Here is a 17,451-nt window from a genome sequence, read left to right as displayed (position 1 = left end):
TCATCATTCACCTCTGTAAATACAGATCCCATACAGGGGTAAATGATGAAAAAGAATTTCAGCTGATGCTTCCTGCAACCGTTGTAGGTCAGGTTTAAGCCCCTTTAATATTCTCTTTTCTCAAGTGTTTAATGCACATTGATAGTGCAAATTTTAAGCCACACACTTGAACTAAAATTTCATGTCTATTTTCAGGCATGTTCTTGAGTGTTTGCACCAGAAATACTCATTTGTGGCTTTTTGATCAGAGCAACTGAACTGTTAATCTAAGAATGGAATGTTAAAGTCAGTGAATTGATCCCTGATCTCTCTGTAGATGATAAAAAGCAAGAGACAGAACTTGTCCTATGACTAATCCATACCCAGGAGGGGGTTTTGCTGTGTTCTCAGCACTTTTACATGAGCAGAGAGAGCAGAGTGACCCAGGTGGGTCTGACATTTGCCTTCCATGGCCATTTCCTTTGCAGAGTGGCTGCTGTGAGGTCATTACAGAAGAAGCTGCTGCAGCTCTTAGAAAAGCAACCAAGTGGGCACAATCTGGGCTGATAGTGAGTGTGGGGCCACCCATAGAGACTGTCAATCCAGAGACCAGCAGTGGCTTGTCCACTGGGGACAAAAAGAAGACTGCACAAACATCCATTTGCAGGGAGAGGAATTCAGAGCTCGCCAGGTAAATCCCTCAGTCTACATTCTGCTTTTCTCTCTACCAATATTTGTAGCTCTCCCAAAAAATAATCTGGCTGTTCATAAGCTTCCTTTTTTGTGCTGTATCTTGTTGGCAACTGAAGCTTCTTTTCCTTCTGTGGTTTTGAACTGAATGGTCCAATTGCCTGTGTCTCCTGCGCAGGACGGATCCTGTGAGGCCGTTCATCAGCGGGCACGTTGCAAACAGCATGGCAGCAGAGGTGATTGCCCTGCTGCACAGCCTGCTCATGGCCCCAGAGTCCAATGCAGCTCAGATCTGGACAACAACTGCTGAAAAAGTGAGCAAACACAACCACGAGTGGCGCATTCCTCACTGGGGGTTGAGTAGTTAGAGAATCTAATGATTAGCAAGGCCTGAGCTGCTCCTTTCTGATACAGCACAGAAACAGTTCACACCAGGGTGGAACTGCACAGACCCAGCCCTTTCTCAGCTGTCAGGGTGGGACAAATACTCAAAACTGACCCATCATTAGATAATTGCTGTCATTCTTTTCAGGAATTAACAAAGTTGTTTGTTAGGGAGTTCCCTTGCCTGTGGCAGGTTATTCTGCCTTGGCTGTTCTCGTGGCTGTGGCCTCTGAGGGTACAAAGTGTTGGCTGGAACAAAACACGTTGGGTTTATGTTCCTCTGAATCCCCCAGCACCTAATCTATTCCTTAGGTGAAATCCTCAGCAAAGACTTTTGCCAAGATTGTATTTATCCTAAAAGTTACCAGGGAATGGTCATGGCTTTGATGGTGCTCACACTTCAGAGAACGTGGAATATTCTGAGTTACATAATTCTCTTCAAGAACAAAAACGATTCTTCTGAGACTGTGTGGGCTGGAGGCTTGGGGCACTGGTTTTTGTTGGAACTGTGCTTTGAAGTCGTTCCCTGGTATTTTTGCTTCTGTCTTCAGGTTCTGTCTCGGGCTCTGATGTACATTCCACAGCTTGGGAAATACGCAGAGAGCATTTTGGAGAACGGGAGTAGCAGTGGAAGGAAACTGGCAAAACTTCAAAGGATTGCTCGGCAGGCAGTGGCTGCCCTGTGTGCTCTGGGTGGCTTTAAGGAGACAATTAAAATAGGTTCTGAAGTTCAGGTAATTCAGCACTGTTCACATTTGATATCTTAGATGAGAGCTGCTGCTCTTCTGAGGTTTTCCCTGCCCTGGGATCCTTGGGAGCAAGATGTGCTTGTGGAACAGCAACGTGTGGAGCTTGTTTGCTACAACACCCCCGTGTGGTTGTGTGTGCAGTTGGTGTGTGATGTCAAACACGGATTCCTGGTTGTGACACCTTCAGTCTCATGCAGCCCTTCTTTGGTTGTAGGTTTTAGGCAAAGGAATAGCAGGAAGCATTGGAGTTGTGGCATCTATTAATGAGCAAGAAGGTATAGCTACGGTCAAATTCCCACCCACCACTATAGACACTAGAAAGACCTCCCAGGCATCAGACACTTTAACTATTCCATTATCTAGGCTCTGTGTTCCAAGATCTGAGGTATGGGAGTTTTAAATATCCAATATTCAGTATAATCTCGATTCTTGCTTTATTTCTGTCACAGCATACTGATTGTTAATCTGCAGCATGTAAAAAAAGGGTTTAATCTTTGCTTATAAATGATTTGTAAAGTTTGCCTTGTTGTTTTAAGCATATATTAACAATATATTTAAGTTCTCATTCAAGTGACATGAATATTCATCTTTTGTGCTTAAATATATTCCATTGCATACTGGGTTGGGGTTTTTTTTGGTTAATTTCTAGCTTGGTTTTGGGGTGGGTTTATTTCTTTTATTGGTGTTTGGTGCTGATTTTGTGATAGTAACATCTAAGAATTAACTCCAGGTAATAAAACACCCTCATTTCTTAGAAACTAACTACTTGAATTTAACTTTTTACCGTGCCCCCCCACCATCAGGCATTGCCTCTTCATAAACTGTCCATTACTGAGAAGGTAGTACAGGCAGTCCAGTCCATGTTGCTCCCTCAGGAGGGAAGTCTCTCTATTCACACCTCACTTCCTGCAACAGGAGATGGCTCAACCCCAGTAATGGCAGTGGTCCGGCTCCTTGCTGAAATAAGAACCAGGTGAGTCCTGCCTTTGTGCACCAACATCCAAGGGAGTTGCATGAGTTCCTGTGCCCTTCCTCTAGGGGTGTTGGCAGTAAAAATTCCTCCTTCCTCCCTTTTAGTGTCTGGGTGTTGTTCATGAGTGTCCCTGTAACACACTGAGCAAATGCTTCAATAAATCCATCTATGAAGCAGCAAAAAGCTGCCTTTGGGGAGGGTCCAGCTAAAATCAGGGTTAAGTTTAAGACTACTCTTAAAACACCCTTGAATTCACTACTGTAAAGCCAGCTTTGAATTCAGCACACACTTTGTAACACTTTAAATGTATTATTTTTCTCTCCAGAGCATGCCTGGTGATGGCTCAGCTGTTGGAAGACAGCTCATTCTGTGAAGAATTCATTCAACAGTGCCCAGCTGCTGTAGAAGTTCTGAATTTGGTGGCCCAGGAGTGCAGCCCTGGTATGTAGCCAACACCTTCTTGGCATATTCGGGTCAGAGAGAAAGCAGCTTTTAAAATCATTGCAGTGTTTTGTCCTCCAGCCACTCAGAGTTTAGGAACTGGCACAGGACAGGGTGTCTTGTCACAGCTGCAGAGCTGCTGATGTAAGAGCAGCTAATAATCAGCCTAAATCATTAAACATTAGGCATTCATTTAGCCCAGAACATGATTATTCTGTGTATCAAAGAAGCAAGTCCTGGGACTGGTTCTCCTCTGCACTCTCTACTTCTCTTGCTTCCAGCATATCCTACTCTGTATTCCTTGACATTATCATTTGTATGTTTTCTTTTGATGACCTTTTTTGCTGGTTTTTGCAATGCTTTCTTATATTCCTGGTCCTTGAGCTCTCCTTGTTTAAGGATCAGCAATGGGCCCAGCGGAAATCTCAGTTCAGGGGCAAGTTTTAAGAATATGCCAGAGGAAAAGTGGCTGAAGTGAAGGGTAGGAGCCAAGGGATTTTGGTGTAAAAGGGCAAGGATTGATTTTTTTTGACAGTAGGCATGATTTTTTTTGCTTTCCTGCCTTTGCTGGGCCATAAACTTGCTCGCTAAAATGAACTTTATATCTTAATTAACACAGCATTATCTTTGCTAACCAAATATAAATTAAACATGAGAAAACACTTTGCATACTTTGTATTTTACCCTTAATTTCATAGTTTAGGTAAGCGAGGCTGATCAAACCTCTTCAAAATGCAAATACCATATTTATTTCTGTGCTAAGATCACACTGCTGGACTCAAGGAAGCAGCTGGAAGCTGATGCCTGGTTTGGGTTGTTGTTGCAGGGGAGAGGCTCGTGGTTGTGGAGATGCAGTGTGAGAGGTTACGGATGCTGTACCGCGACTGTGCTCGGCCCCCTCCTCCTCCCCTCCAAGCAGACAGGAGACAGGTGAGCACAGGGACAGTGCTGAGCCCTCTGCCCTCAGAGAACCCTCTGCTGCTGCCCAAACTGGGAGGATTCTTCTTGAAGTATCTCCTTTAATGTGAATTTCTTGTGAATTATGCATTGGGATGTGATTTGTTGTAGTTGTCTTAAACGTGCACCTCATAAACTGTGTGGTTGTATTTTAGTGGGTGATTTGAATTGTGATTGGTAGAATAAACTGCTCTGTTGTATCTGCAGCCCAAAGAAATCACGTGGAGCCCATCCAGGGTGTTCCCCCCAGTGAGAGCCTGCATGTTCTCCTCACACCTCACTGCTGTGACCTTCCTGGCTGATCCCAGTGCAGGTGGGGGACTTCCTCGGGGCACCTTTATCTATGCTACCTCCCCAGTCCCAGTGCAGGTGAGACCTCACAGCTCTACAGCACTTTGTCATTTAATATCCAACAGGGCATGAGAAGGAAAAGCAAGAAAATTGCCTCCTCAACCTTTGTTTTGTAAATAATTTTTAAAAATGTGTTATTATTTTTATTTCTAGGCACCGTCGTTCTACTGGGAAATTGAAGTGGTTTCCTATGGAGATACAGATGATGACACTGGGCCAATAGTTTCCTTTGGATTTGCCACAGAGGCTGAAAAACGGGATGGAGCTTGGACAAACCCAGTGGGCACCTGCCTCTTTCACAAGTAGGTTGGAGGTGCACATCAAAAACCATGCTCAGTGCATTTGTCAGCAAATTGGGGAGGAGGCTGTAGTGGGCAATACATACTTTTTAACTGAAATGCTAAAATGATGGACTGGAATATCTCTGCAAAATAAGGAGAGTTTCAGTATCACAGCTTTGGTGGGCTGTGATCCTGCTCTGTCTCGATGCTCTGTCTCATTCTGTCCTTGTTGCCCCTCAGCAATGGGCGAGCAGTGCATTACAATGGCTCCAGCCTGCTGCAGTGGAAGAGTGTCAGACTGGATGTGACTCTTTCCCCTGGTATGTGAGAGCATGGCTAAAATCCTTATCTGCTCCATCAGAAAATCCTCTAAATGTCAGGGAAATGCTGGATGAGAAAACCGATCAAATCCTTTTTGTGATTGTGTTTTTCTCCAGGTGATGTAGCAGGAATTGGATGGGAAAGAACAGAAGGAACTCCCCCTCCTCCAGGGCAGCCAGCAAAGGGCAGAGTTTATTTTACATATTGTGGGCAGAGACTTGTGCCCTACCTAGAGGATGTGTCTGGTGGAATGTGGCCAGTTGTCCACATTCAGAAAAAGGCAAGTTTGTATTTGTCATTCAGTGTACTTCCAGCAATATTAAAAACATGATATGAAATATTGAGCCTGCTCTGTAGAAAAGTAAATTGATCGTTTTTACCTTTCTTGGGTAGGCTGAGGTATTCATTAGCTCTCCCAGGTGCATGTGTTGTGTCATTATTTTGGTTTTCCCTGCCCATTAGCACAGCAGTGTGCAGCTGGCCTGGCAGGATGCCCTGTGCTGTGCCAGGAGCCCTTCTCTTAGCATTCCTTGCCAGCACTGACATTGCTTCAAAGCACCCAGCTCAGGCTGCTGCAACTTGAAGCTGGAAAGCAGGCGAGTTCAAAGCGTGTGTTTGGCAGCTTAAAGCTTTCCAGAGTGCCAGCTGGGCATCCTCGTGGCAGGGAGGTGTGATCAGCTGCTGACTGAGGCAGAGTGAGGGCTCAGAGCAGGATCTGAGAGCTTCCCTGCATCCTTTTGCAGAACACCAAGGTGCGGGCCAACTTCGGCTCACGGCCGTTCGCCTACGCCGAGGGCCAGGCTCACCGCAACGCCGCCGACCTGTGCCTCGACCTGGCCGAGGAGATCAGTGCCAACTTCGAGGCCTTGCCCTTTGCCATGGCCTCTGACAGTGACAATGATGCTGGCACCAGCATCGCCTCTGACCCTGGCACCCACGGGCCCCCCTGCAGGATCGCCGCTGTCGCCACGGCTCAGCAACGTAAAGTGCCTTTAATTCCTTTTAAAGCTTTCCCAGCAGAAATGCCAAGCAAGGAAATAGGATTTAAACCCAGCCTGGCTGCAGTCCTTGGTCCTTAGGTAGTGCCTGTTTAGGTGGGGCAGTAGCACAGAAAGCCATGTTTATCTGATTTTAGACAAGGCAATTTAAACCATCTTCTTTGGTCTTCCTCTGTATGAATACACAAATTAATTCGTAATTAATGCAGCTACAATGAGAAATGAGCTCACTGGGGCTTGGGATACAATAGGATGTTACGGTGGATTGGATCACCAATTGGTTATGCTGTGTCAAAAGGAATTGCATTCCCACCCCCTGCCTGGAGAGCATGGAATGTTCTGTAGCTCCAATTTCATGGGATGTCTTTGCATGCATTAGCATCTCATTATTTCTGTCGGTGTCTTGCAGAGTATGACAGTGACACATCCTGCCACTATAAAATGGAGCTGAGCTATGAGAACTTCATCACCTCAGGCCCTGATCCTCACCCCCCTCCTATTGCAGATGATGAAAGTGATGATGATGATGACGATGATATTCCCAGGGTGAGGAATGTGGCAAACTTTGCCTCCTCTAACTTATAACCTACAACCAGATCTTGTCATTTAGGTTTTGAAATTTGGCCACAAGAGTTGTTCCTGCTTCCCTAACAGAAATACAGCTGCTGGTAACTTACCACTTCTTGGTGTTCTAAAACACTTCTCTCTTTGTAGGAGGATCACTATGCCCTCTTGGTCAAAGCCTGGGAAACCAAAGTTTTCCCTACAATTAGGAGAAGATTCCGTAATGAGGCTGAGAGGAAGTCTGGGCTGGATCAGATTAAAGGAGCTTTACAGTTAGGTATGGCTGTAGTTATTTCCATGCACGTTGTTTTCTGTGATGGGCAGGAAGTGTGCGAGAACACCTGTGTTTCTTTCATATTTTACCCTATTCAGGGCTGGAAAACTTAAACAAAAATTCACTTGCTGTTTCCCTCCAGTGCTTAAAATTTGGTTTGTGCTCATGCTTTTTCTTCAACGCTTTTACTAAGTTGGACTATTTAAATAGGGAAAGTGGTTTCAGAAATAGTGACAGAATTCATTGTGATGTGGACACAGAAGCATTCTGGAATAACAGTTGGGGAAGAAACTATATCCAGGCATTTTCTGTCTGTGACTATCCAGGGAAAACTTACGAGGTTTAAATAATAATAAGGAGATTTGGGAGTCTTGCAGAATTCAGGTCTGGCAGGACAATGTGTTTGTGGGAAAGTCACATTAAGAGCGAGGTAGGAATTCTGAGCCTTCAGCTCAGGAAAAGCTCTGCTTTCTCAGGAAAACTCCCAATTTCCATCTTTCAGCCTGACTGAGAGAGTATTTAAATAATTAGAAAACTCACCTGCTTGGGATCTTAATGAGAATAAGAAATTTCAAGTGGCTGAGGGAAATAACTTGCACTCCCTGCTGTCTTTCAGGAATGGTTGATATAGCAAGGCAAACTGTGGAATTCCTGTACGAGGAAAACGGAGGCATCCCAAGGGATCTCTACCTTCCCACCATCGAGGATATCAAAGATGAAGCAAACAAATTCACAATTGACAAAGTACGCAAAGGTAAGGGCAGCACAAAGGATCCTGAGGGGTAAAGAAAAGCTCAGGCTTTTTGGGATCTACTGCAGAAATTGTCTCCTGAGGAAAACACCTTCCAACTGGTGTCCCTTTCTGCCAGGTCTCACGGTGGTGACTCGCTCTCCTGACAGCAACAACGTCACCAGCAGCGCTGTCGGAACAGCTCTACCCAAGTTTGCCATTCGGGGCATGCTCAAGACATTTGGCCTTCATGGGGTTGTTCTGGATGTGGATTCAGTGAGTAAAGACACATTGGGAGGGTTTTTCATGGGTCAGCATCACAGAGCTGGGAGCACAGACCGCTCAGGATGCTGGGTTGGGGCTCTCTTGGAAGGAAAAATGTGGTTGCAATTATCGTGTTACTGACAGTGCTGGGTTTGGTGTTGCAGGTGAATGAACTGGTGCAAGTAGAGACCTACCTGCGGAGTGAGGGAGTCCTGGTGAGGTACTGGTATCCCATTGACATGTTGGAAAGGCCACCTGCAGGATACAGGAGGACTGCAACCAACGGGTTGGTCACCCTGGATAACACCAACATCCAAATTCACAGGTGAAAAAAGAAATGTGGTTACAAGGCACTTTATTACCTGAATTTGAATGACCTGAAGAGCATTTCTTGTAGTTCAGTTACCTGCTACAGCTTCTTTTTAAGCAGCACAAACTTCATGGTTGGATTTAATGTTAAGGAATTAATTGAATTAATGTTTGTGTTCCTTAGGGAGCTGTTGAGGAGTGAAGCTGCCCTGGCCAAGCTCTACTGTCGCATGGCTCTGCTCAATATCTTTGCTCCCAAATCTCCCCACATGTTCACTCGGCTGTTCCACATTCCTGCCATCCGGGATATCACCCTGGAGCACCTGCAGCTGCTCTCCAACCAGCTTCTTGCACCACCTCTTCCTGGTAAACGCTTGGTTTTGTCATGGCTCTTGGTACAGTATTTTTCTGGGGACAAAAAAATGAATGAATTTGGTATGTCTTTATTAGCTGGTTAATAATGGTGGTATTTGAGAATGTCTCGATGGACTCCTGACCTCAATGATAGGTTCCAAACTCAAATTCTTGCTCATGATCTAATTAAAAGTGTTCAGGAGAGGTCAGAGCCTAAGATCCTAAGAGTCCTAAGATCCCACCCAGTGTGTTCCTGTCCCTTTGTCACCAGTGATCTTCTGTTTATTGGGGGCACTGGGAGCATCCATGTGGGACAACCCCAAGGAACTGAGATCACTTCAAAGTCCCTGGGTAGTAAAGCTAAATGCCAGTTGGGTCTCAGAGTTTTCAAAATGGAGCTGTTCTTCATTTCACAACGTGGTTTGTCCTTTTCCCACGGGACTCCCAGCTGTGGGTAGAGAATGTTTGTGCTGAATCATGGAACAGAAGCTTTGCCTCATTCAAGTGAGTGTTGACAAAGACAGTGATCATGACCAAGCCCTTCTGCATGCAGAGAAACGTGTGTCACATGGCTGGAGCATAAGGAGGAAGTAGGAAGTGCTAAATATAGGTTATTAATAAAAGAAAGTGATTATTTACCCTTGGAAAGAGTCCTTTTCCCTCTTCCAATTCCTTTGGAACTTGGCTGCCTCTAACAGATGCCACCGTGGAAAGGATCCTCTTGCAGAGTACAGCACTACTTTGCATGGCTTTAAGAATAGTTTTGCAAGCTTTAATTTAGTTTTTCCTCTTTAATATTTATCTAATTCAAGTCCTGCTAATACAGCCAATTCCCAAACTGGCATTTTGGTGAATTGCCCACTCCTTTGAGGTCTGCTCTTTGGTTTTCCTTGACTTCTCCTGGGAGCTGCACGATGACAGCCACGAGGTGTTGGGGCTTGAGAGCCACTTGGGGCTGCCCAAAAATGATCTGGTTGCTCTGTGGGGAAAGCCTGAGAACAGATAAAGCTGCTTTTCCCTCTGGTCACTGATCCTCATTGTACTTCAGCAATGGATCGATGTGTTCCTGCCTTCCCAGGGGAACAGAGCCAGGGTGATCCCACAGCTCCGTGTTTGCCCTTGCCAGGGCCTGGGCTGAGGCTGGTGAGGGGCACAGCTGGCACTGAGAGGCCATCCCAGCCACAAGGCTGGGCCTGGGCGGATCCTTTCTCCTGCTGACTTTTATTAGGCAAGGAGTTTTCCACTTGAAAACAGAGGTTGGGAATTTTCCAGGTGTTCTACACCTTTTGTTTCCCAGGCTACATAAACATTTGGAGCGATCTCCAAATTTGTGCTGTTCTCCTTGTTATTCCAGATGGAACCATCAGCTCAAGCTCCATTCTCCTGGCCCAGTCCCTGCAGCACTGCATCCATTCCCAGACCTGTGCTGCCACAGACCTCTTCTACCAGGGTAATTCCCAGGCCATCAGGGAGTGGCTCACTGTGGCCATTACTCGGACGCTGCATCAGGGAGAGGAGAGTCTGTTGGACCTCACCAAACAGATCTGCTCCTTTCTGCAGGTAAAACATTCACTCATGTTTTATGAGAGTGTTGGGTTCCCTTCTCAGGAGCCCTTGCTCTGTGTGTGATTGTAATTTCCATGATGGTTCCCTCACAGGGAATTGTTTCTCTGGATGGATTCTATTATCCTGATTGCAGTGGGCACACTGAAAACACAAAGCAGTAGCAATGCTCTGGATTGAATTGAAATGAAGTGGCCTCCCACTGTGTCATAATTTACAATTAATTAAATACTTTGGCTATAGAGCAGTCTATAAATACAGAAGAGGGAGGAGGTTTGCTGCTGTTTGGGATCTTTCACGAGGAATTGTCCTGTTACAGGCGGCACCAGAACAGTTTCCTGCTGAAGAATTCCCCATTTCCGAATCCAAAGTCAACATGGATGTGAATTTTCCTGGGGCTGCCTTTGTGATCGTGTCCTGTAAGGAAAGTCAGTCTGGATTCCGAAAAGAGTGAGTCATGGAGAGAGGCAGAGCTGGGTCTGAGCCTGGCAGCCCCGGGGATGCAGTTACTGATTTGTTGAGAGTTTTGCCTTCTCCGAGACTTGTTTTGAGCGGTGGCTGGGATGTTTTCCAGCCTGTTTGAGCCTAACCAAGCTGTGCTGCTGTTTCCCCAGCTCGTCCCTGTACAAGGCCCCCTGGGCTCGGGTGCTGGTCTATGGGCTGGGGCACAAGGTGAAGAGGAATGGGCAGCTGAACCTCATCGAGGCCGTGTGCTACCCCCGCGACGCTTCCCCCACCAACACCGGCCTCACGCCACCCCCCACCACCAACCAGTACCCGGCTGTGATCACCCCCACGGACAGGGTGCACATCAAACTGGGTGAGCACAGCCACAGCACGAGGGAAAAGCCTTCACTGTCCTCTCAGAGCTCGGACCAGTTTTATTATGGCTTCTGGAGCACCTTCCTGTGTGCTCACCAGTCCTAGCAGCGCTTAGGGCAGGATTTTTGTATAAGGAATTCATTCTTAACCAAAAAAAAGCCTGGTTTTATAAACACTGGCAACCATCTGATTCTCATTTTTATATTCCAGGAGTTCACCCAGCAGTGTTTGTATTCAAAACATTTTATTCAAAATATTCATTTCTGCAGTGTTGGTGCTGTTGGTGTTTGAGGAGCTGTTTCAGATGGAGAATAATTTTTTATTGCTTTTTTAGGTGTTTTTTAGGACCCTCTTACCCCCAGAGTAATATATCTGCAGTGTAGCAATACTTAGGTCACCCCAGCTTCTCCAGCAAGAAAAATCATTAATACTCTTTTTACTCTTGCCCTAAGGGAGAGACAGTGGGATTTAGAGCAGTGAAGGTGACTGGGTGCAGTGAGTTCTTAAAACTTCCCCTTGGAGATCCTTCAGTTCTTCTGCTGATGTTGTTTTCAGTACCCATCAGACAGAAATAAATTATTTTGGGGCAAGTTCTATATGTATATCTAGATATGTTCAGGCTCAAAATTGTTCTGTTTCTTTATGTGAATAAAATGTTCTCTGTTTATTTATAATCATAGATTATATCAACTTACCAATATAGAGAAACATTCCTATTTGTTTATTACAAGGTGCTGCAGAGAAAATTCTCACTTAACACAAGTTTAGCCTTGAAAATATCTTAAATATTACTGTTTTTACAGTAATATTGTTTTTATCAATGCTCAGAGTCATGATGAGGATTTTCTTGGACCTTTTTGCTTAGGAGTGTCTCCTCCTCCTGGAGCTGTGTTGGTCTTGCATTCCCTCCCCCTGGAATTTCCCCTGGCAATGGCATTCACAGAACAGCTCTTAACCTGGAAATTGGAAGATGGGGATGGAAAATCTGAAGATGAACTGGATACTATTCCTGCCTCAGTTCTCTTGCAAGTAGTGGAATTTTTAGGTGAGAATGGAGTATCTCCTTATTAATGAGCACTGATAATGTGCTGGCTCAGGTGGGGAGTTTAGGAAACAAAAATTACAGTTCAAATTTTCTGAGCTCTTCCACTATAAGGAAATTTTCTTGAAACTCCAGAAATTTTCTGTTGATTTGCAGTTCTTGGAATAACCTTCCTGTCTGTTTAAGTGCTGACACGACATTGCAATGAGCTTTTCTGGTGCTTTTTTTAATGGAGTTACTTTTGCAGCTGGTGTTATAAAGCTGCTAAGAGTGAAACTGCTGACTGCCATGCCTTGCCTTCCTCACACAGGGAATTTCCTCTGGACAACTGACATGGCAGCATGTGTGAAGGAATTGATCTTTCACCTCTTGGCCGAGCTGCTTCGCAAGATCCACAACCTGGAGCAGAAAAAGAATCCAGCAGGGTTGTCCTCATCCATTGCCCTGCAGCTGAACCCCTGCCTGGCCATGCTCATGGCCCTGCAGTCAGAGCTGCACAAGCTCTACGATGAGGAAACCCAGAACTGGGTGTCTGGGAATGCCTGTGGTGGCTCTGGGGTCGGAGTGGCCGACCAGGGAAGATTCTCCACGTACTTCCATGCCCTGATGGAAGTGTGCCTGGCTGTGGCAGAAGTGACCTTGCCCATCAACATGAGCGTGACAGCCAATGTGATCTCATCCACCAGCGCCCCAAATCTTAGTGACTCCTCCTCCTCCTCCTCATCTTCCCCAGGGCAGACACCACAGAGCCCGAGCTTGCTGTCCAAGAGGAAAAAAGTCAAAATGAAGCGGGAAAAAACCTCATCCTCAGGGAAAAGGGCTTCATCCAGGGCGGCCGAGACGGACGCGGCGCTCCTCAGCATCGGGGGCAGCAAGCCTGAGGACATGCTGTGGTTCCACAGAGCTCTGACCCTGCTGATAATCCTCAGGCACCTGACCAAGAAGGACCCCCAGGGGCTGGGTGTGACCAACGATGCCGTGGCCGATGCCTGCCAGGCCCTGGTGGGGCCCACGGCCCACAGCCGCCTGCTCGTCATCTCCGGCATCCCCACGCACCTGGAGGAGGCCACCGTCAGGAATGCCATCAGGAAGGCCTGCAATGCCCACGGGGGGGTCTTCAAGGATGAGATCTACATCCCTTTGCAGGAAGAGGATCCCAAAAAAACTAAGGACAAAGCAGAAGGAGGCGAGTGCAGGACGGAGCTGGAAAAGCCGACGGTTTCCAGCAGCGCCGACAGTTTGGACATCAGCAGCTCCAGCAGCGTCACGCCGGCCATGAGCGTCAGCGCCTCGGCATCCACGAGCCAGGCTTCCCTCTGCAGCTCCCAGGGCATATCCCGGACTGTCAGCGACATCTCAGTGGACCAGTTCCAAGCAGGGCTGGAGCTGGCCATCCCACCCGGATTGCTGGAACAGCCGCACGTGGTGTCCAGCCAGGAGAGTTTGGATCTTTCCCACTGCAGTACCGGCAGCCTGGGCAGCCTGGGCAGCCTTGGGGAGCCGCTGGACAACGTGGAGACGGCGTCGGTGTCGGACGTGGGCTCCATGTACACGGTGACATCTCTGGACAATCAGCCGCTGCTGTCACGGCCCATCAAGGGCTTTGCTGTGGTGGAGGTAACAGAGAGGGGCCTCTGGAAGCTGGGGTTTTCTGGGAGAATGGGATTGCACTCTAGGAACTGGCTCTTTCTCCATGGGTGCAGGGTCAATGTATGTCTAAGAATGCCATGTGAGTCCAGGGAGACTGGGAATTCTCAGCTTGGACAGGATGGCTGAGGAGCACAGAATTCCCTGCTCCACATTCACAGTGTTGGGAACAATCCCTGTGTCTCAAAGGACAGAGGGGACCCAGTAGTGGAGTGACCCAGCAGCAATTGGATAACAGAAGGAAGAAGGGAAGAAGTCTTGTGTGTTGCAGCTTGTAGAGCTTGTTGTCACAGGGTGCTGCTGAAGCCAAGACTGTGAATAAATTCCTAAGGGATTAAGTTCCTGGAGGATTGGTAGCTGTGGAGCACAGCAGCCACTGCAGCTTTCAGCTGAGGAAATCTTTAAACTGATTTGCAGAGGCTGGGAGAACATGGAACAGGGGAAAGATCAGTTCATTTCCTCTTTCATGTGCCTTTCTCCAAGGTTTGCTCTGGCCACTGCTGAGATGAATTTAGAGACTGGGGCCCTTTTGGTTTGACCCACAAGGCAATTATTTAATGTTTAATCAGTGGATTTTCACCTATTTTGAACCACCTATGGTTTCCTCTATAAAGCTACTTTAGGAGAGATGATAAATTTTGTTGCTGTCTGGTTCCAAATTAATTTCTAAAAGCATTGTGGGTGGTTGCCATCGGTGCTGCATCACTCCAGGTGTTCAGCTCTGCACAAGAACCTCCCTCTCTGCTGCTTCCACAAATTGCCTGCTTCAGATTTTATCAGGACCTTCCAAAAGCCCAGCCATTCCTGATAGCCTGGGAATGGAGAGGGATGTTTTTGTATAGTCTGGGATTGTATCAGTTCCCCTTTTAGAAGAAAAGCAGCTTACTCAGATGGAAACTCTGCAAGTTGCTATTCTTGAGCTGTTAATTGACATTAAGACATCATTGAAATACAGAATTAAATGTGTACAAAAAGCTGCCAGAGTGTTCACATGGAAACTATTCCAAGTCTGGAGCTGCTCTGACAGTGGTTATTCTAGGAATCAAAGGAAGTTACTGTTCCCCTTCCCAGTCTGTGTGGCTGAGGCTTCAAGGCCTGTGCTAATTTTGATTTTTCTGAGTGGAGAACTGAGGCAGGGACAGCAGAATTATGAATAATGCCAGGTTACCTGGCTGACCCCTCAGCTCTTCCCTGCTGTTCCCAAGGGCTGTCTCCAGACTCACACATGGGATAGCTGGATCAGAGCTGTGCCTGATTAACTCCCAGCATGAGGATTTCAGTGGGCAGATGTTCTCAGAAAGGATCTTTTCTAGGCTGAACCTGAATTTTGGCATCAAATTATTGATGCAGCAGAGTGTTAGAAGAGAAACAATAATGATCATCTGGATGAGGAGGGGGAAAAAGCTTAAACCCCAAATTCCCATGAATGGAAGTGAATTTGTTTTCTCAGAATTGCTGTGAACTAATTTCATTGTTTGTACAGATAAGGTCAAGAGCTAAAATAGAGAAAATCCGAGCCAGCCTCTTCAACAGCAGTGACCTCATTGGCTTGTCCAGCCTGGATGGGGAGGATGAGCTTATGGAGATGTCAACCGAAGAGATTTTAACTGTTTCCACTGTAAATCAGAGTTTGTTTGACACCCAGGGGAGCCCAGCACTAGAGGATTATTTCAATGATAAGTCAATAAAAGGTAGGTGGTTTGATATGGGCAAATCTCACTTGTATTGGGCATTTTTGGGGATGAGCAGGGCTCAGATTCTCCTTTTCTGTATAAATCAGCAGTGACAACGAGCCAGGGAGAAATTCCAAAGCAAGTTTTATCCCTGCAGGAGCTATTTGCAAGCTGAACATTGCTCAGTTGTCCACCCAGCTAATCAAATAAATCATAAATAAATAAACAAACCGCTCCTCATCAACCCAAAAAACTACTGATTTAATTCTTTCGGGACTTCTTTTGAGAAAGTAGCTGCCGAAATAATTTTTGACTGCTTGGTTCAGTTGATAGGTGTTGGTGTCTGTCTGCACAACATAATTTTTATCCTGCCATGATAAATAATCTGCTTTTTTCATCCCCACTACTCCCACAAGTAATAATTAGAGGATGTGGCCAGTTCTCTGTCTTTAATGGGGTGCAGAAGGAGCAGGTTTTTTACTGCAAAAGTGATTTCCCATCTCAAAGCAAGTGCCATGTAATAGAATATTTTATCTGAATGCAAAATGTATTTTCACATTTCCAATTCTAACCAATTCTCGTGGTATTTTCTACCAAATTGTTGTTGGTTTGGTTTTTTTTTTTCTTTTCATCAGGGGAAAAACTGGTGCCAGGTGCTCGGGAAGTTCTCACAGAGATCTTTAAAAGCTGCATCCATTCGGAACAAATGCTGAGCCTGACCCCAGCCAAGCCCATCAAGGTGGCTGACATTTACCTCAGCAAGGAGCAGATCAATTCCCAAACCCCCGGGAACCTCCTCCACGTCTTCTTCACCAACGTCCGCCCTCCCAAGAAGGTGCTGGAGGACCAGCTGACCCAGGTAGTGCTTTGCCAACTGTTCTCAGCCTCTTTTGGTGTTGCTTGAAAGCACTGGGTGACCATCCACTTTCTGTGTTGGAAGATTTTAAGGAAATACGGAGTTCCCAAGCCCAAATTTGACAAGAGCAAGTACAACAAGGCGGGCAAGGAGCAGCACCCGGTGAAGGTGGTGAGCACCAAGCGCCCGGTCACCAAACCCCCCACCAAGGAGAAGTCCATGCTCAACAGTGTCAGGTGGGTGTCCTCAGCCTTGTGGCACTTGTGGAATGTTGGATTTCACTGTAGAAATGCAGGTTTTTATCCCCCCTCCCTCTGTGCTTCCATGTGTTGGGATGGGGAAAGTGACTGTGACGTTATTGTCAGAACAGCTCAGATTGCTGGAAATTCTTTGGCAAAGTGTTTCTTTTTCCAGAGATTGGGGTGGAGTTGTTGGGATGTATTTATAGAACACTGGAATTGTGTTCATCAGTATTCTATCCCAGTGCACTTATTCCAAAATACACATCAGGTTGGACAGGGTTTGGAGCGACCTATGGAAGGTGTCCCATGGCAAGGAGTGGGACTGGATGGGCTTTAGGATCCTTTCAACCCAAACAATTCTGGGATTCTCTGAACAGATGAAAGGAAACTTTTGATCCTAACACCCACTTTGTCCCTCAGCCGAACAGCCTTAAGTGAGAAGAAACCCACTGTAAAGCCCAAATCTCCTGAGAAGAGCAAACCTGAGGAGAAGGACCCTGAGAAGTCTCCCACAAAGAAACAGGAAGGTGGGAGCTGCAGGGAATTTTTTCTAGTTTTGCATCATAGAAAAGAAATATTTTTATTGACATGTTTAGATAACCTCACGATAGATTTGGTTTGTCTTTATTTCTAACAAGTCTAACTTAATTTTTTTAGAAATAGTGATTTAAAATTCTGCTTTTGTGTGTCTGTGATTCTGGGCCCATCAGCATGAGAGCAAATAGTTCTTGCAGCTGTGTGTAGGACATGTCAATAAACCAGGCAGAGAATTCCCTAAAGGGTGTATTTCCAAGGCTTTGGTGTAGTGAGGGTTTGGGATATTATGGGGTTGAACCAGGTGGGTTTAAATTCTCAATTTATATTGGGAAATGCTTCAACCACAAGTGGAAAATTGGATAACGAAGATGATGGAGATACCTCAGAACTTGTGGAGGAGGGAGCACAGCCATGCCATGACAGGGGCTGTGCTCAGAACTTCTCTCTAGT

The 17,451-nt window shown here is 46.2% G+C and overlaps 1 protein-coding gene across 2 annotated transcripts in view; it reads left to right on the top strand.

Moving 5' to 3' along the window:
* The window catches only part of HECTD4 (HECT domain E3 ubiquitin protein ligase 4), a 67,040-nt gene that overhangs the window by 39,362 nt on the left and 10,227 nt on the right, over positions 1–17,451 (top strand). For both annotated transcript variants that reach the window (XM_082293591.1, XM_082293590.1), the window contains exons 39-65: positions 468–670; positions 848–983; positions 1,605–1,787; positions 2,017–2,187; positions 2,606–2,775; positions 3,101–3,216; positions 4,043–4,146; positions 4,381–4,542; positions 4,678–4,826; positions 5,046–5,125; positions 5,243–5,406; positions 5,870–6,107; positions 6,534–6,670; positions 6,839–6,965; positions 7,579–7,716; positions 7,832–7,968; positions 8,121–8,281; positions 8,450–8,631; positions 9,974–10,179; positions 10,502–10,632; positions 10,797–11,002; positions 11,870–12,049; positions 12,357–13,663; positions 15,177–15,384; positions 16,002–16,225; positions 16,307–16,458; positions 16,885–16,991. In XM_082293591.1, the coding sequence (XP_082149717.1) occupies positions 468–670; positions 848–983; positions 1,605–1,787; positions 2,017–2,187; positions 2,606–2,775; positions 3,101–3,216; positions 4,043–4,146; positions 4,381–4,542; positions 4,678–4,826; positions 5,046–5,125; positions 5,243–5,406; positions 5,870–6,107; positions 6,534–6,670; positions 6,839–6,965; positions 7,579–7,716; positions 7,832–7,968; positions 8,121–8,281; positions 8,450–8,631; positions 9,974–10,179; positions 10,502–10,632; positions 10,797–11,002; positions 11,870–12,049; positions 12,357–13,663; positions 15,177–15,384; positions 16,002–16,225; positions 16,307–16,458; positions 16,885–16,991 (5,479 nt within the window). The remainder of the gene's footprint in view (positions 1–467; positions 671–847; positions 984–1,604; positions 1,788–2,016; positions 2,188–2,605; positions 2,776–3,100; positions 3,217–4,042; positions 4,147–4,380; positions 4,543–4,677; positions 4,827–5,045; positions 5,126–5,242; positions 5,407–5,869; positions 6,108–6,533; positions 6,671–6,838; positions 6,966–7,578; positions 7,717–7,831; positions 7,969–8,120; positions 8,282–8,449; positions 8,632–9,973; positions 10,180–10,501; positions 10,633–10,796; positions 11,003–11,869; positions 12,050–12,356; positions 13,664–15,176; positions 15,385–16,001; positions 16,226–16,306; positions 16,459–16,884; positions 16,992–17,451) is intronic.

This window comes from Coloeus monedula (genome assembly GCF_965178545.1).
Source record: "Coloeus monedula genome assembly, chromosome: 18".
Lineage (NCBI taxonomy): Eukaryota > Metazoa > Chordata > Aves > Passeriformes > Corvidae > Coloeus > Coloeus monedula.
This window is presented reverse-complemented; position numbering and strand designations above follow the sequence as displayed.